Source organism: Phoca vitulina, unplaced genomic scaffold (genome assembly GCF_004348235.1).
Source record: "Phoca vitulina isolate PV1807 unplaced genomic scaffold, GSC_HSeal_1.0 scaffold41, whole genome shotgun sequence".
In the NCBI taxonomy this organism is placed as follows: Eukaryota; Metazoa; Chordata; class Mammalia; order Carnivora; family Phocidae; genus Phoca; species Phoca vitulina.
In genome coordinates, this window is record NW_022589744.1 from 3,771,221 (window position 1) to 3,790,659 (window position 19,439).

At 46.1% G+C, this 19,439-nt stretch overlaps 1 protein-coding gene across 3 annotated transcripts in view; it reads right to left on the minus strand.

Moving 5' to 3' along the window:
- The window catches only part of PITPNC1 (phosphatidylinositol transfer protein cytoplasmic 1), a 242,912-nt gene extending 223,699 nt beyond the window's left edge, over positions 1 to 19,213 (minus strand). The window contains exon 1 of one of the 3 annotated variants that reach the window (XM_032429620.1): positions 18,230 to 19,211. In XM_032429620.1, coding sequence (XP_032285511.1) covers positions 18,230 to 18,277 — 48 coding nt within the window. In that variant the 5' untranslated portion in view covers positions 18,278 to 19,211. Of the gene's footprint in view, positions 1 to 18,229 lie in introns of all 3 variants that reach the window. The other 2 variants (XM_032429621.1, XM_032429618.1) reach the window with 2 other exon arrangements.
- Positions 19,214 to 19,439: the final 226 nt, after the last annotated feature.

Here is a 19,439-nt window from a genome sequence, read left to right on the forward strand (position 1 = left end):
TGCATGTGTCTGTGGTTGAAATAAATCAAAATGAGAATAATATCTAGTGTGACGTGTGAAAAGTATATGAAATTCACATTTCAGTACCCATATCAGAAGAGAGTCACGCGCACTCATTCACGTAACTGTCTTTGCCTGCTTTTGTCTTACAGGCCAGAGGTGAGCGGTTGTGATAGGGATGTGATGGCCTGCAAGTCCGCAGTGTGTCTATCTGACCCTTTACTGAAAGTTAAGAGCATTGCGTTCAGTATTTTTTAAATGGCAGTAACAAAGGAGAACCATGGGAATGATGAGGGAATCCAGAAACCATTTCCTAAGGTGAGTCATTTGAGGGAATTGTGGATGTTAGGCCTGTAGAAGAGGAAACCAAAGGACAACATTACAGGTTTCTTTAAATATTTAAAGAGCCAGCATGTGGGGGTGCCTGGGTGGCTCAGTCGTTAAGCGTCTGCCTTCGGCTCAGGTCATGATCTCAGGGTCCTGGGATCGAGCCCCGCATCGGGCTCCCTGCTCTGCAGGAAGCCTGCTTCTCCCTCTCCCACTCCCCCTGCTTGTGTTCCCTCTCTCACTGTGTCTCTCTCTGTCAAATAAATAAAATCTTTAAAATAAAATAAATAAATAAATAAATAAATAAAATAAAGAGCCAGCATGTGGAAGTGGCTGGTATTTGTGTCACTATAGAGGGGGAAATGAGTAACAGCCATGAAAGTTCAGGAAGGCAGACAGCAATGAAACATAAGAAAGGGCCTTCTAATACATCGGGGTGGACAATCGTAGGACAATCATGGCTTCTGAGGCCACCCCCCAAAAGAGTGAGCATCCTGCCATGATGGTATTTAAGCTAAAAGGCACGATGATCACCATGCAAGATTATTCTAGGAAGGATTCTTACAGTGGACAGGAAGCTGAACTATTTTAACGGAGGCGTTCTTTCTATGATTTTATCTCAAAAGAAAGAAAATGATCATTTAACAGCAGGTGAAAGCTTAATGGCAGGTCAACAGAAACAATTTCTAGGGCGCCTGGGTGGCTCAGTTGGTTAAGCGACTGCCTTCGGCTCAGGTCATGATCCTGGAGTCCCTGGATTGAGTCCCGCATCGGGCTCCCTGCTCCGTGGGGAGTCTGCTTCTCCCTCTGACCCTCCCCCCCTCTCATGTGCTCACTCTCTCTCATTCTCTCTCTCTCAAATAAATAAATAAAATCTTTAAAAAAAAAAGAAAGAAAGAATTTCTACTACCAAATTCACTAAGGATTATACCCTACAAGGAAATAGATCTATAATTGGTTTATATGGATATAATACATAATACATATGTGTGTGTATGTAAGTGGCACATTAAAAAGAGGTCTTCCGTTTAAATAAAGAGTACATCAGCTATAAAAAGAATCACATTAAGAAAAGAAGGGTTATTTTTAAAAGGAGGGCTCCAATTACACAAATAAGGAAAGGACATCCACCACTAAATAAAATGAGCTGAAATCTTCCCTTGTGTTACTACAGGAAATTGGCATGGCACTACTGGAAAGAGGGAAAATCTATATATAAAATAGAAAGGGGAGCAATATGTTATAAAAAAAAGCACGGCTAAGATATAAAATACGGTAAAAGGGCACAGTTGTGTGATTTACTTGTACTGGACCTCTTTGCAAAATAGCTTTACAAACAACATCGCAAAGCACAGCCACCTGTTAAACCGTTATGTTGGCCTATCTATTTTCAATGGCAATCTTGACACCCAAGTAAGAGACACACCACCATAGCAACATAAACATCATGGTGTTGGAGAATAAAATTTTAAGAAGCAATTTATAGCCCCTGCTGCCGGCTTGGAAATAAAACTAATCCTATAGCATTTGTTACTATGACATAACATTTCCACTGGCCAAACTCAGATCCAGTGGATACCTCGGATTCCCTTCCCATGGGCCATTCGGAAAGGAGACTCCAAAATGTCTACTGTACTAGCTGGTCTCCCTAATACAAAGGTATTTAAAATGCGAGACAATATCATTTTCTGCATGGCTCAGGGAACGCACAATTACCAAGCATTCATGCAGCATCCATGGATGGACACTTATCACCCCTTACATTTGCCAAGTAAGCTCCCCACCTCCTGGGATCAGCCCCTGATGGAAGCCAAAAAGAGAGGCACTGAACAGCTGGGGAAACTGAGGCACCAGAAAATCCAGTCTTCCTAAATCAATTCATGGCTATCACACAGCAAGGACTCAGCTCCTTCTTCTAAGTTCACGTTCATGCTCCTCGATATACTTGCACCACCCTAAATCAGAAACCCCAACATAGAGCAACCTAGGTATTCAAGGAGATAAAATGCCAAGGCGTCTTATTAAATGAAAGGGTAGAGAAAAATGAAAGTAAAATCATATTTGAAAGTAATTATGCTTTTTTCAGGGATGATATCCCTATGAGAGGTGGAGCAATTACCAGGACTTAAAACGTGAACATTGTAAGGCGTGGCTGATTTGCAATTCAAAAAGCTCCAACAAAGGCAGAAAGAAAGCTGATCATGCTGCTTAAAGAGGAGACACACCCAAAAGGTGTGCCACAGGGAGGATGGGGTGGTGGCAAAGCCAGGGAGTCCGCATCAGGGTGAGCAGGTTCTGGCCTGTGGTGGATCCTGAGCTCCGGGGTCTGCAACAGAGACCTGGGCTCCGGCCCCAAACCACAGTCCATTAGCCCTGGCCACCACCTCTCCACTGCCTCTTTTTACTTTGTTCTTAACTTTCCTCCAAAACAGAGGCCAGTAAGGCCCTTGGGCAGTTCCTTCTCCAGGTCCACAGAAGAGACAAGGCCAGAACAACCTGGAGAGTAGCTGTTAGCGCAGGTGAAAAATGCATGAATCTACAATGAAGCTTCTGGGACACCGGGGACTTGGCTGCGTTTGATCTGAGAACGAGTACTGAACCCCTTTTAAAAAATAAAATGGTTTCTGACACACACAACCAACATCTTTTAAAAAAAGAACCAACTCCTAGAGAAGCCCGGGTAAAAGGCTGAGCACCTATGTAAATAACGGCTAATCTCAAATACACCTGACCCTTTTGGAAATGTTTTTCTTGAAAAGGCTTAAGGGGATTATTCCATTTGGACAACTAATAGCCTAATTACTATTTTTTTTAAAAAACCACCACCAAGCTCCTTTTCAGCCAGATCTTGGCAAGGAATCTCGAAGTACGCCCCTATCAGCAGCACCATAAGTCACGTCGCTGAAAAACATAATTACACTCAGCTGTGTCCAAGTTTCTGTCAACCACAATCCAAAAAAGGTGAGCTATTAAATCTTGACTCTCAAGGTTTTTTTTTTTCATTTTGGACATGACGCCTCTTTATGAGCCGCAAAAACATCATATAAAAAAGCAAGCATTCATCATGGCCTTCCACAGAACATGCTTTGGGTCTCCAGCATGCATGTACTCCAATGATTAAATGCAATTCTAGTCCTCAAACTCTTTGCACTTGGAGGGGGGAGGATTAAATAACTACATTTCATATCTTTAAACCTGTCTCATTGAGCAAAAGAATGGTCTACTTTCATGGCACTTTCTAAGTATGAAGAAAACCACTTTTACCCACCGCATCGCTTTTATGGAGGCTTGAACTACTCCAGAATGATGATACGTATGCGGGGATATCAAGGGTCATATTTGTTTTTTGTTTGTTTTTTTTTTCAGCAGCACCAGCATCGTCATTATTTTAGATCAGAACAAACTTGCAGAATATTCCGGATGGAGGACTGTGTCATCAGGGCGCTAACCATAAGAAACTCAACATTTCAGAGGACCTGACCATGGGCTCAAGTCGTTAGTGATAACCCCTGTCTTCACAACTACCTGTCCAGACAAGTAGGCAATTACAGATTTAGCTCTCTCAAACATCTATCCAGCCTTGTTTCTCCATATTAATTGGCAATTACTGGTTTAACGATTAACTGGTTCCCTTCTGAGGCTTCCTAGTTCAGGTGCATTAGAGGCTAAACACGCCTGTAAAGTGTTCAGGCACATGCTTCTCAGACTGGATGGAAATTGAGGACCAACATTTTATTAGATCCCACAACTTTCCTGGATAGTGTAGAACAGACTTCTTGAGAGTGGCAAAACCATCGTCCTATAAAATCTAATGAAATCCAAGTTGCTGGCTGGTCAGTTGAAAACTATCTGCACACATCACTAAGAGAACTGACAAGAATGAAAATGTTACACAGTTTATTCATCAATAAGCCATCATACTGACAAATTATTTTTTTCTCCTGCATTAAACATTTATAAAAATTTTAAAAAGCCAACATTATAACTGTACTTCTTCAGAAAAAGGGTCCGATTAATGTCGATTTCCACCTAGTACAGGAATAAAGCATTCTCATTAATCAAATATTCTGTCTTTTCCTTTAACAGAAGAACATTTGTCTGTGCCAATCCTGTTTGTCTGGAATGCTTCCGAATGGCACTGGTCCTTTTTCCTACCTTAGTAAGGATTCTGAACAAAATGCACTTTTTCTGTTAAATGATAACAGAAGTACTCCCGAGTTAAAGTTGCCAAGCACTTCATCTGTTGCTACAAAGATATAGGTTAGTAACTGAATCTTTAATGCCCCCCAAGGTATGGATATGAACCCATTTTGTCATTTTCCTTCCTTGAGAGAAGGCAAAACTCAGGGAGAAACTCAGATCCCATGAATTTCAGTTGTATTAGGTTTCGGGAAGTGGTGTATGAGAAAGTAATGAAAGCAACACCTCAAAAACAAAACAAAACACAACTGACCAGACACCTAGATTAGTAAATGCATAGGGACAGAAAGTGAAATGGTGGTTGCCAGTGGATGCAGGCAGGTGGAGTGGGGATTTCTTCTTCAATGGGTATAGAGTTTCAGTTTTGCAAAACAAAGAGAGTTCTGTGGCTTGATGGTGGTCATGGTTGCCCAACAACATAAAAGTACTCAATGCCACTGAACCGTATACTTAAAAATGGTTAAGATGGCAAATGTTGTATGTGTTATACCACAATTTTTTTAAAAAATTATTTTTTAAAAACTGACCAGAACGTACACATCCAGCTATGTGTGGTCCCCTTCAAATAGTTCATTTTAGGAGATTATGTACCTGTGTAGTTCAATAGTGCTGACACGGCAAAACATCTCTGAATCTCCACCGTGGAACTTAGTGGGGCAGGTGTGTTTGGGTTTTTTCATTATCTTTACCATTTTCGATCACGGTACATGTCTCTTGAGGATCCTTTCTAATTTAGAAAAAAAAATTTTTTTCATTTTTAATTTAGAAAAAAAAATCTGACGGCTCCATTTCTGAAATAATTATCAAGTTAAAAATGTTTTAGTCCGTGTGAGGTGTGACTCTAAGAGAACAATATTAATTTGTGAGTGTGGGTTGTAAACTGCTTTGGAGGCGATGCTAATAGAGGAGAGCCAGAAGTTTCCAAGGAGCAGCTAACTCTGCAGGAAGAATAAATATACACCTTTGAATAGTACATTTTGATGATTTTCATACGCTCCAATTTGCTTACCTGCATGTGAAGAGTCTTTTAAATTTTCAACTAAATGTGCCAAAAACATGGCGTCACTTGTCTGTTCCCATTGTTATTCCTGATACTAATTTTGAGAAAGTCACAGGTGCTCATCAGCGAACCTCTCTGCTGCTCATGTCTATAAAAGCCAAAGGTTTTTACTGCCATTACAAGGAATAATTTCCAAAAGTGTAGGGGTGGTTCTCTTTTTAGAGCATGAGCTACTAAAGTTATTTTCAAAGGAACATGATTCACTTATCAAAGTTAAAGCAGAGGAATGTCACTTGGCTTAATACTTGGGTAAAATGGATGGTTCAATGGAAGATAAAACTAATGGACCACTCTCTTAGCTTAACTGGAATGGAGGAACTACTTTCCCCCAATTATTTCCTTTGATAACCCTGAACGAGTTCTCTGATCTTGAAGATTTTTATTCATTTGTGTAGGCATGTGATAGATCTGGATCACCTTCCATCATTCCTTCCAGCTTTTGGATTCGAGGGAAGGCAGAGCAGGGTAGAGCAAAGAGCATGGGCTCTGCAGTCTGAGCAGCTTAGGTGGATGGATGTAGGACTACCAATGACTAGCCATGCAAGCAATGATGATCCACATCAAGAAAGGGGGATAATATCCAACTCACAGGAACGTTCTGAGGACTAAACCAAAAGGCACTCAACAGATAAAATTTCTCTCCCTCCTTTCCGTGTGAAACGTAACTGCTATTAGTCCAAGCTATAAAAAGAGAAACCAGGGGTGCCTGGGTGGCTCAGTCCGTTAAGCGTCTGACTCTTGATTTCAGTTCAGGTCATGATCCCGGGGTCAAGAGACGGAGCCCCATATTGGGCTCTGAGCTCAGCACAAGTCTGCTTGAAAATTCTTTCTCAGGGCGCCTGGGTGGCTCGGATGGTTGGGCGTCTGCCTTCGGCTAGGGTCATGATCCCAGGGTCCTGGGATCGAGCCCCGCATCGGGCTCCCTGCTCAGCGAGAGGCCTGCTTCTCCCTTTCCCTCTGCCTCTCTCCCTACTCCTGCTCTCTCTCTCTCTCTCTGTATCTCTGTGTCTCAAATGAATAAATAAAATCTTAAAAAAAAAAAGAAAATTCTTTCTCACTCTGCCCCTCCCCCTGCCGCACGTGTGCGCTCTCTCGCAAATAAATAAAATCTTTAAAAAACAACAACAACCAGAAACCATATTTTTTTTTTAAGATTTTATTTATTTATTTGACAGAGAGAGACACAGCGAGAGAGGGAACACAAGCAGGGGGAGCGGGAGAGGGAGAAGCAGGCTTCTCGCTGAGCGGGGAGCCCAATGCAGGGCTCGATCCCAGGATCCCGGGATCATGACCTGAGCCGAAGGCAGACGCTTAACGACTGAGCCACCCAGGCGCCTCCAGAAACCACCTTTTAAAACACTTACTTTCCAAACAGAACATTTCATGGGATGCATTGCTGAGGCATAAAGTGCTGACTCTTGTATTATGTACATAAAAGCAAGGTTACTGCAAGGCCACAGTCAGCCAAGACCTTGTGATACAGGGTAACTGCCTAGCTCATGGATGCTGTGATCAGGAGAGGCAGGGCAAGGAACTGCCACAATTTATGTAAGACGCAAAGATGGAGATGGCTCAGATAAGCAGATATCACTGTCTCTATAAACTGTCCATACAAGTTGGAAACATTTTGCCAGACATAGTGATAAGTGAAACTTTGCCATTTTAACAATAAATAAATCCCTCCCCCCCAAAAAACACAAAAAAGAATAGGGGGGCCTGGGTGGCTCAGTCCATTAAGCGGCTGCCTTTGGCTCAGGTCATGATCTCAGGGTCCTGGGATCGAGCCCCACATCGGGCTCCCTGCTCAGCGGGGAGTCTGCTTCTCCCTCTGCCCCTCCCCCCACTTGTGCGCTCTCTCTCTCTCTCAAATAAATAAAATCTTAAAAAAAAAAGAATAAATAAATCCCACTACAATAGTTAAAACTATAAAATATGGGAAAACTAGCAGAATACAAACAATCCAGCAAATAAGATCCAGTGCATTTGAGGTTTTCAACAACTTAATTATATCCAAGTTAGTGACTTCTCATTCCCCACTTGATAAATTTTCTTTTTCTTTTTTTCCTTTTAAGTAATCTCTATACCCAACACGGAGCTCAAACTCACAGCCCCGAGACCAAGAGTTGCACGGTCCACCGACTGAGCCAGCCAGACGCCCCTAAGTTTTCTTCTAATATACAGATTAGTTATTTTTGGTGTAAAAATACACAAATTAGTGCCCAGAAACACCTGGATCTGGCCTTAATACAGCAAATATGATGACTTCAATGGTGTGTGTGGGGGTGTGTGTGTGTGTGTAGATGTGGGGCGGGGACCAGTCTTTGGAGAATAGCTGCTTAGATTAGGTGCTTAAACAACATTATTACAGGCTGTCATCAAATTAATTTGTTGGGCCAATCTTACTTCTTTAGGTGATTCATTCTGGGAAAGAAACAACACCCTAAAGATTGTCAGATATAATCCAAAGGATTTAAGGGTGATTTTTTTTTTTCTTTGCTCAGGAACAAGAGGAATCTAGAAGGTCATGCTTTACCCAAACTTAAAAGGAGCAAAAAAAGACATAAAAAAAGTGAATAGTCATTAGATAAACTTGATCAAGAACCTACGTTAGCTACTTGTTTAGATTATGAGTCGACTTCCACTAAAGGCTAAAAAGGAACTTCAAGAGCAGGCCCCTTTTGTCAGAGGGCTGGGAAATGAAAGAATGAGTCACTTTAATACTTGATGTCAAAATCTTGGTGCGGGCCAGCTTTCGTGTTTCTAAATCAACAAACAGCATCGGATAATGCTGTTCAGGCAGTCTGCCAGAAAGTGGCGGGGGGACCCTAGCTTCCTTCCTGTGATGCGGGTGAAGCCGGTGGCCAAGACAGTGTGTCCTATGCAGTGGGGCTCCCTTCTAGTGGTCTGTCATCGGGGAGATTTGCCCAGCCTAGTGTGGTACGATCTTGCCATCCTAGACAGAGACTGTTGAGACAGAGTTTAAATAGCCAGTCAGCCTCCTTTGTAATAGAGCCAGTGATGGAAAGTCTTCAGGACATCTGTCTGGGATGAATCAGGCAGAAGGTTCAACTCCCATGTAGAACCAGCTCCTCCAGAATGTGTTTTCTAGGACTCATTTGGCTAACACACGATTTCCCATTCAATGCACATAGAAAGCAGAGACATGCGCTTGGAGCCTTAGCCAGAAAGGTCCCCAGGTACTGTTCCTTCCACTCATCATGGCCACCAGCCTCTGTCCCCTCGGGGTGGGAAGGAGGGGTGATGGTCCCCCAGCACCCCAAAGCCCTACAGTGGGCCTCAGGGCAGCTGTTCAAGCTGTGATTGCTTCTTTCCCCTAAGTATCAAGTTCTGACCTAAATTGTGGCTGTTCTGGTCCAAATCTGGCAGATTTTCTTCCCACACTGCTGCAGAAGAGAACAACCTCCTTCGGAAAGCTGTCTAAAAATCAGGACAACTAGAGCCATCTCCTTGAGGGCAGGGACCACATCTTTTCAGTGGATCATAATTCAGATTCAGCACTTTCTGTCAATGGCTCTGTCTCCAAACATAGATGTCTATGTTTATCCAGAGCCACCTCTATTTTTAAAAAAATTTTTTTGAGATGTATATTTTATGTACATTTTTTTTTTAAGAGTTATTTATTTTAGAGAGAGCAAGAGAGCATGTGCGTGGGGTGGGGGTGGGGGAGGCAGAGGGAGAGGGAGAGAGGAACTCAAAAGCAGACTCCGTGCTGAACATGGAACCCGAGGCAGGGCTCAATATTATGACCCTGAGATCTCGACCTGAGCCAAAAATCAAGAATCGGATGCTTTTAACCGACTGAGTCACCCAGGTGCCCCTGTCATAATCCATTTTAAAATGGCAGTGAGGGGTGCGTGGGTGGCTCAGTCAGTTCAGCATCTGCCTTCAGCTCAGGTCATGATCTCGGGGTCCTGGGACAGAGTCCCGCATCGGGCTCCCTGCTCAGCATGGGGTCTGCTTCTCCCTCTCCCTCTGCCCTTCCACCAGCTCATGCTCTCTCTGTCTCTCAAATAAATAAATAAAATCTTTAGAAAATAAAATTTAAAATTTAAAAATAAAATAAAATAAAATGGCAGTGAAACTTCTCCAGTGGCCTCTGGACTGTAAGCTCTAGGAGGGCAGGAATCATGTCTGCCTTGTTCGCTGCTCCATCCCTAGCACTTGGCCTGGCACTTGGCACATAGTTGGAGTCCAATAAATACTTGTGATATGAACACGTTCATGCTCCCCCGAGTGCCAACCTAGATACAAGAAATAATAATCTCAAGAGAAACTGTCAATCCAGCTGTTCTCTCTCTGGTAGGCAGAAAGGCCCCCAAGATTCCTGCTCCCTGGTGTGCACACCCTGTTTATCTATAATTCCCACCCCTTGAATGTGGGTGGGCCTGACCTAATCAGGCCAGTCTTTTTGAAAAAGAGTCTGAAGGTCAGAAATAACACATCAGAGAGATTCAAAGTTGCACCAGATGCTCTCCTATTGGACTTGAAGGGGCAAACTGCCATGTTGTGGACAGGGTCACATTGCAGGAAATGGCAGGTAGCCCCTAGGAGTTGGCCCCTAGTTGATGGCTGGCAAGAAAGGGGGGAATCTTAGTTTTATAACCACGAGGAACTGAATTCTGCCAATAACGCACACAAGCTTTGAAGAGACTCCAGCCCGACTAACCCCTTGATTTCAACTTTGAGAGACTCTGAGCAGCCATGCCATCAGCCATGCTATCCCCAAACTTCTGGCCTACAGAGACTGTGAAATAATAAAGGGGTATTGTTTTAAGCCACTAAGTTTGTGATAATTTATTACAGAGCAATAGAAACCGAATACACTCCTCCAGAAGTTAGCAGGAAAGCAGAATGATGACATTAATTCCCAGGGAAGACTGGGCCTCAAGCTTCTCAGGGGGCATTGCTGAGCAATTTTTAAATGAAGATGTTTAGGGTGCCTGGGTGGCTCAGTTGGTTAAGCAACTGCCTTCGGCTCAGGTCATGATCCTGGAGTCCCGGGATCGAGTCCCGCGTCGGGCTTCCTGCTCAGCGGGGAGTCTGCTTCTCCCTCTGACCCTCCCCCCTCTCATGCTTTCTCTATCTCATTCTCTCTCTCAAATAAATAATAAATAAAATCTTTTTAAAAAATAAATAAATAAATAAATGAAGGTGTTTATAATATAAAAGAATCTCTAGCTTGCAAAATTTCAGGTGGTATAAAACCTAAGTGAAAAAAATGTAAACAATGTGAAGGAAGACAACTGGGCTCAGCTTTCCAGAAATGGTCCTATTTTTCCCAGCTTCTGCCAATCCGTTCATTAAGCATCTACTATGTGCCAGACTTGAGGTTTAAGCATTAGAGCTGCCTACCCAATATGGCAGCCACCAGCCCCCCATGGCCCTTGAGCACTACAAAGTAGCTAGTGGGCACTGAAATGCGCTGCAAATGGGAAATAACACACTGGATGTCAAAGACTTAGTATGAAAGAAAAATAAGTGAAACTATGTTGTCGCTATTTTCCTATGTGGGTTACATGTTGAAAAGATAACAGTGGGAATGAATGACATACAAGCAAATAAGTAAGTACAGATTATGAGAAATGCTCCGAAGGAAATAAGTAAGTACAGAGATAAAGAAGAGGAGAAAACTACTTTTGATGCAGTGGTCTGGAACAACGTCACTAAGGAGGTGACATTTCCACTTATAAACCCACAAGTTTGCTATAAACGTGCAAGTTTTAACACATGATGGCAACAGAGGCTGGAAGCTTAAGAGGGCTGACCGAGGCCATTGGCTGGTTGCAGGGCCATCACATTGTTCTATTCCCACTTAGGTTCCAGGGAAACAGCGCCCACTAGAGGTGTGCAGCCCCGAGATCCTGTGTGGAGGAACTGTTTTTAAGTTGGAGGACGTACAGTATGAAAAGTCAAGCATCCAAGATAATTTTTTCTTTCAAATGACTTTACATTTTCCAGATACAATCTGTTCTCCAGTTTTAATATCGGTAACACACTTGCGCTTCATCGCCCATGGAGCCTATCAAAAAAAAAAAATCTCCACTTGGGAACACCACAAAATTCCCGATTGCCAGAAGGAGACAGGGAGGGCGGGCAGTTGGCAATTTACAATCTGAAATTCTCCTTTTCCTCTCCCAGCAGGCTGAATTTACAAAAGATATATAAAACCTTCCTGACTTCTTGCTACAAATCAGCTGATGTCTATATAGGTCTTTTTCTCCAAACAGGGGCAGAAGTGTTAGCTAGTTTCCAAAAAAGTTTCCCGAGTTATTTGACCACATAAACCTCCAGGCAACAGAAAGCAGGCCAAACCTCACACGGGCCAACCAGGGGCACCTGCGCCCTCACTCAGGCGGCTGAAGCAATGAACCTCGACGTACTTTTCCAGTAATCACTGCCCCTGAAAAACACGTTTACTGCCTGTCACTGTGCACACACTTTTATATTTAAAAAAAGAAGAGGGCGCCTGGGTGGCTCAGTCAGTTAAGCTTCTGCCTTCGGTTGAGGTCATGATCCCGGGGTCCTGGGATCGAGCCCTGCATGGGGCTCCCTGCTCGCCAGGAAGCCTGCTTCTCCCTCTCCCACTCCCCCTACTTGTGTTCCTGCTCTCGCGGTGTCTCTGTCAAATAAATAAAATCTTTAAAAAATAATAATAAAAGAAGAAGAACTGTGAACCCTTCCCCCAAACACACACTTTCCTAATGGACACTCTGGGGCAAGGGGGTGGGAGGGGAGCATGGTGGATCTTAAAGAGATGGAGTGATGAAACTATATTAACTTTTTAAAAACTGCTTACAAAAAAAAAAACAGTATTCTCCCTTCACCCGAAATGAGAGCTTTTCTGAAATGAAGAAGTATTACTCACTTAATCAGACACAAGGTTTTTAAGTCGGTTTTTAAGAGCCTCAGGGACTCACTCGTTCCTTTTGTAATGAACAGCACACGTTAATTACCACCCACTTTTAACTAAGGTTTCCTTAACAATAACCTCCGTTTTTTTTCAAGGCCCAGAATCTGTTTCATGTGGCTGGCAGACATTCACACTCAAATCACGAGGGGGGAGGGGGTATGCAGTGTCCTTTGCACAAAGTCAATTTCACTGACCAGCCCGGGAGAACAGCATCTGCTCCTTGTTGTCTGTTCCATTAGTGGTGAAAGGTTTGCACTTACCCATTAACCCGCCCACGTGCCCCTCCCGACCAGCAAGGGAGCTGTGCAAGATAGCTGAGCGGCATGAGGACGTCATTCCCTGACTGTGGGACAGGCACGAGGAGCTACCAGGATCACCCAGAAATCAAACTCATGACCCTGGCCTCGGTCCCTCCCATCTAGGCTAAGAGTCAGGAAAAAAAAAAAAGTCAAAATAGTGCTTGTTCTTAAAAAACATTTTCAAAATTATGTTCAAGAGGAACCCTGGGGGAGGTATGTGAGATTAACCCAAGGAGCCTTTACTCTTTATCTTCGGGAGTATCACTTTGTACAAAAAACAGCGTCGATGCCAATATCAAACTTAAACAATCTTTCCCGCAAGAATTTCTGCCCCAACACTTGCAGACGCATTTCGTGAGAATTGTTCAAAACAGGGAATAAGGAGCATTATTGGGCATTTTGGAATCTCCATTTAGGTCATTCCAGAGTCGGCACCACCCCAATCCCAAATATGTTCTCAGAAATGTGCGCAAAAGAAAATTCTCCGGGGACCCAGGAGAGCCTGGATAAAGTGCACTGGCTCCCGGCCAGGGCAAAGAACAAAATAATAATCTGTATTAAAAAGTTGTTTTTCTTTCCTTTCCTTTCTTTCTCTCTCTTCTTTTCTTGAAGGGGAGGGAAGTGTTTTATTTTTCATTGTGCAATGAATCCCTGAGGACCACAAATAAATCCCTAAAAGCGTGCCCATTAACGTTAATGCAGTCAGAATAGGAACTGTTAAAACACCAAAGCAAGTAATGGAAACAAAAGCATTCCTGCCTTAATATTAGGATGTGCTTAGTTCTTGAAGGTGCTGATCTTACTGATAAGAACCTGTCAGGGACGGGTGATCTTCAGACTCCTCCAAGGAGTCTCGAAGGTAGAATTTGGGATGCTGGCAGCACCAAGGAGAGGCTTGGGGCAAAGCGGCCTTGAACTCCACCACAATCTCCTTGGAATCACACATCCAGAAGAAGCCACCCCATTAATCTAAGGAAAACCAGTAGATTTGTTATATAAGAGCAACTTCAGATAAAGCCCCCTGGCCTTCCTTCTGGTCAGCTGACCAAATGTCCCCTAAGTAGACAGAAGGTCAGAGTCTGTCTCCAAGCCACCTTCAACTAGAGATTACTGAGGACACTTAGTGTCCCTGCTTCGCATAGCGGGTTTAAGAATAATATTTCCTCCCAACAAGGAACCTCCCAGAGGAAGAAAAGTGGGAGAACCCCTGGCCTACAGTATGAAACAGCTCTGCACCAGAAATCAGAAGACCCAGGTTCTGGCCTAGACCCTGCCCTTGGCTACAAGATGGGCAACTAACTGGATCTTCTATAACCACAATCTCCTCCACAAAATGAAATGGCTCAACTACAGAAAATCTCTACTAGCCCTTCCAAGTCTAAAGTTAAAGAATCTACACCACCAAATGTTCCAAATGAAGACGGTGACAACTGTTTCTTTCTTTTCTTTTTAAAGATTTTTATTTATTTATTTGACAGAGAGAGAGACAGTGAGAGAGGGAACACAAGCAGGGGGAATGGGAGAGGGAAAAGCAGGCTTCTCACTGAGCAGGGGGCCCGATGTGGGGCTCGATCCCAGGACCCTGGGATCATGACCAGCGCCGAAGGCAGGTGCCCAACCAACTGAGCCACCCAGGCGCCCCACAACTGTTTCTTTTCTTTTTTTTAAAGATTTTATTTATTTATTTGACAGAGACGGACACAGCCAGAGAGGGAACACAAGCAGGGGGAGTGGGAGAGGGAGAAGCAGGCTTCCCGCTGAGCAGGGAGCCTGATGCGGGGCTCGATCCCAGGACCCTGGGATCATGACCTGAGCCGAAGGCAGACACTTAATGACTGAGCCACCCAGGCACCCACAACTGTTTCTTTAGAGCCAACTATTAGCCCCCAGGAAACTTTACTGTTTAGAACTTTCCAATGAATGGGCATATATTCAGTTCAGAGATGACACTGAACATAAATGAAGAAACTATTCTAATGAAGTTTCTTATTAAAATTAATCCATAGGATGTTACCTCTTAAAATTCTTCATCCTGAAATTGTCTAAAAAAACAAAACAAAACACCAAGACTCTGATCTAGACTGATCTAGACTGTGGTTGAGCTTTATTTTCTTTATGCCCCAAAGCTGCTCCTCTTTCCTGGAACTAGGGAACATTTTATGAATTAAAATAAGGCTTAGATAAATAGTAGAATCCAGTACCCTCTACAACAATTGAAAAGGTCTTTGATTTTTCATTAAGTTGATAGTGTCGACTCTATTTTCAAGAACTGGTTTTTCCTTTTTCTGCATTAAATACCAGTGACAAGCAAAGAGCAGCATAAAGAAAAACAAAGCGTTTTTACCATGGCTCTGGTTGTGGCTTGGCTATTAACTAGTTGTGTGACCTGGCACACATTATTTAACCTTTCTGGCTCTCAGTTTATGCATCTGCAAAACGTGGATAATAGCACACGAGTTCCCCCTAAGCTCCCCTCCACCAGGGGTTAAACAGGATAAGGCCAGGCAAGAAGAATGGACACAGTGTTGGTTCTCTCACTGACTCTCCACATTTTCAAAAATATGGGCGCTCCTAATTAACCACAGGGGTGAGACAGAAATAAATTCCTGAAGTACCGTGTAGACAGAATCAGGCCCAAGCAAATAAAGACTTTGAAGCAAAAGTTAGGTTTTGAAGAGTCTACCTAAGTCGATGGTAACTGTCTTCTTTGAAGACACTGTTAAGTTCCTTCCCAGTTTTTAATGTTAAAGACAGGGCTCCTGGGTGGCTCAGTCAGTTAAGCGTCTGCCTTCAGCTCAGGTCATGATCCCAGGGTCCTGGGATAGAGACCCATGTCAGGCTCCCTGCTCAGTGGGGAGCCTGCTTCTCCCTCTCCCCCTGCTCGTGTGCGTGTTCTCTCTTTCTCTCTCAATCACTGTTTCTCAAATAAATAAACAAAATCTTTAAAAAAAAAAAAAAATGTTGGGGCGCCTGGGTGGCTCAGTCGGTTAAGTGGCTGCCTTCAGCTCAGGTCATGATCCCAGGGTCCTGGGATCGAGTCCGGCAGCGGGCTCCTTGCTCAGCAGGGAGTCTGCTTCTCCCTCCCTGCCGCTCCCCCTGCCATTGTGCTCTCTCTCTCTGTCAAATAAATAAATAAAATCTTAAAAAATAAGTAAATAAAAATTTAAAAAAATGTTAAGGACAGTAGGACACAGCGCAAGGGGGGGGGGGCGATGGTGGACACTGGGGGTTTACTACCAGTCAGACTCCAGGGATCCAACCTCTGGTGCACTGGGCCTATTTCCTCACCCATCATCTGGCTTGGAAAATCTGAAATCCTATCAGTTTGAAATCTCTATCAATCTAAACTGTCCCCCCGCTTCTCTAACCAAGTGGAAAACTACAAAATACAACTTTTTAAGAAACTGAATCATGCTTTAGTCCAAATGAATTACACATTAAATCATAATTATACATTCTATTACAGGTGGAGCCTGATTTCATTTGCCAATTAAGAAAGGGCCTCTGAAAAAAAAGAAAGGACCTCCACCTGTACATTCAAAAGTGATTACTTCATCCTGAAGTGATGGGTATTTTAGGAGCATAGATAAATAAATAAGTTGCTTAAGAGCTGTGCCTGAATGTTCAGGAAGCTTGTGAAGAAAACCAACCAGAATAAAGAGAACAAAAAGATTCTGTAGGTAGTAAGAAGATTCTAGAACTGGTTATTTTCTTGACTATCACCTCCGTTTGGGGGATATTTCATGCAGTACCGACATTACCCCTAGATTCCAAACTCCTCTCAATAAATAAAGTCACCGGGGAGAGATGAAGAAGCGCACGCACCTCCAGGCTCAACTGCTCCAGATCAGCTGCCCAGGGAGTGGGAAGAGCTCAACGTTTTCTAGAAATACTCTGGTTAGCCAGGGTCACTCATTTGCCTCCCCGACTCCCCGCACAGCTGTGTGCTTCTCCTGGATTTACATGGTCGGAATGCACCCCCAAAACTCTGCCTACCCACATGGATTCCATCCTTCAAGACTCTACTCCAATGTTACCTCCTCAAACGCCAAACAAGAAGGAAGGCTAGGTTGATCATCCTGGTGGGGGCTGACCTTTCTCTTGGGGAGCCAGTGTTCCTGGGATGTATGTTTTGTCAACTCGGAACTACTTTGATCTTGCCTTGGATTGTACTTGGGTCTTGCCTTAACACTTGATCCAGATGACAGATTAAGATAGCCCCTCGGAAGCACAACCGCTTCATCGGTTAAACATCTTTTTCTTTCCGAAAGCACCTATCCCCTTCCATAAGGTAATGACTCAATAACATATCTGATAAATTAAATGCTCTGTATTTACGTATAAATACGGATTGGCTCGCCGGTTTCTATGGCACACTAAATCACCCTAGTGAGTTTCAAATTTCCCTGATTGGCTTCACGCTTCCTTGATGTCCCTGGACAGGCGCTAAGCAATTGTGAAAGCACCAAAAAGGTAGGGGAGGCAACGGGGAAGAAAGGGAAGCCGGGGCCTGAATAATCCTCACTGAGTCATCATTTCCTTAATTATGGAACTTGCTGCTTCGGGGGGATCTGAAGAAGGGAACAGGAGCAGCGGGTGGAGGACGAGCCCCCGCCCCCCGCCCGCCCTGCAGCGGCAGGACCCGGAGCCCCGGCCGAGCCCGCACCCACGTGCTGGAGCGCCCTCCTGTGGCCGCGCCGCAGTCCCCGCCGCTCCCGGCTCGCCCGCAGACCACGCTCCCCGCCGCTAAAGAAACAAGAGACGCAGAAAGTTTCCGAGCCAGGCGGGTTTGCGAAAGGTCGAAGCCAGGTCTGCGAGCCTCTATGAGCGGGCGTGGCGCGAGCGGCGCCCAGGCTGGCGGCGACCGCGAGAAGTCCGGGCCCAGGAGGACTCCCCTAGGGCTCTGAGGTGCCCCCCAGCGGGGCTCGGGGCCTGGAGATCCTGAGGGCAAAGGCTTCTCCCGTACCCAGACCTTACAGCAAAACTCATGGAGCGGAGCCAGAGCCCAAGCCAGGACGGGGTGCCTCCCCCCCACCCCCCCAAGCTACCAGGACGCGCTTGGGGCGCTTGGGTTTGCTTTATTCATTTTATTAATTGGAGGGAGGAGTGCACCAATTCCCTCTGGTGCATCCGGATCCCCAACAATCAGGATTCTGGGTGCCCCCCAAGACTCCACCTAGAGTCTACCGCCCCACCCAACGCCGCCCTCCCCCGCTGGGGTGACAAGTGGAAACAGCAACTCCCTTTCCTCCTCCCCTCCAGCCTTCTTGGGAGGTAATGCTCCAGCAGGGTTTCCCTGACCGCCCGCAGAAGACCCGCCGACCGGGAGGCGGCCGCGGGATAACGCGGCGCCCTGGGGGGGGGGGGGGACGGGAGCGGGAGAGGCCGGGCCCGGTGCCGCGCGGCGCTTACCTCGTCCACGGTGAGCGGCATGCAGATCCGGTACTCCTTCAGCAGCATGGTCCTGCCGGCCGCGCGCCCCCGGGGCGGGAAGCGGGGGGGGGCGCCCCCTAAACCAACAAAGCTGCCGCCCAGGCGCAGGATAGGGCGCCCGGAGCCCTGCGCTCGGAGCCGGCCGGCGAAGCAGCCGCGGCGGTGCGCTCAGCTCCTAGCTTCCTCCTCTCCGCCGGAGAGCATGTCAAGGTTCGGGTCCGGGTGTTCGGGGCTCCCCCGCCTTCTTTCTCGCCGAGGTCGGTCCTCCCGGAACGCGGTGTTGCAAAGTCAGGGAGGGATCAGGGAGGGATCAGGGAGAGAGGGAGGGAGACCCGCTGGAAACCGCTCAGATCGGCAGCCCCGGGCGGTAGGAGCGGCCGCCGGATCAGGACATGCCCGGTGGCGGGCAAGGGAGGAAAAAAGAGAGATTTCCGAAAATTAAAACGAATGCACAAAAGTCACCCGCTCGATCCGCCTCCGAAAGCAGACATGAACGTGGTGACCCCCCTTCCCCGGCGGGTCTGCCAATGCTAATGTCACCAGGAACACATTGCAGCCGGTGCTGGGGATGCTGACTTTTCCAGACAAAGGCTCGATCGGCTCCTCTCCCCGGGCGGTAAACAAGATTTCCTGCTCTTTTTAGGGCCGGTCCCCGAGGCGCTCCAGGGCTCGCAGCGGGAGAAAAAGGAAGCCGCCGCCGCTCGGCTCTGTCGGACTGGGGCCCGGGGTTCCTCCAACCTGGGCTCGCGGCGGCGAGGGGCGGGCGAGAGGAAGCTGGCGCCTTCCGCGCACGTCCCCTCCCCCGAGTCCCTCGGCTCCCCGAGCGCCGTGCGTGCCCGCGAGTTTGCAGCCACCGCGCCGGGGCCGGAGAGTCCGCGCGGAGCTGCAGTGTGCCTCGGGCCCGGGAGGTGGGTGCGGGAGGAGCGAGCGCCAGCGAGGCTGACATCAGCAGCGGCCGCGGTGGGGAGGGTAGCCCCATCCGGCCAATGGGGAAATGGCAAAGAATGTGGAGGATTTAAACAAAACAGCATGTCTCTCCCCGGCTCCTGCCAGACGGCAGGGCTGCCCCGGAGCCGAGCCCGGCCGGCGCTGGGGAGGATCGGCAAAGGGAGCTTCTTCCCTGGCTCCTTTACCCTTTGAATCTGTTCTCAAGATGTTCCCTGGGTGCCAGGGGTGCTCTGCCCGCCCC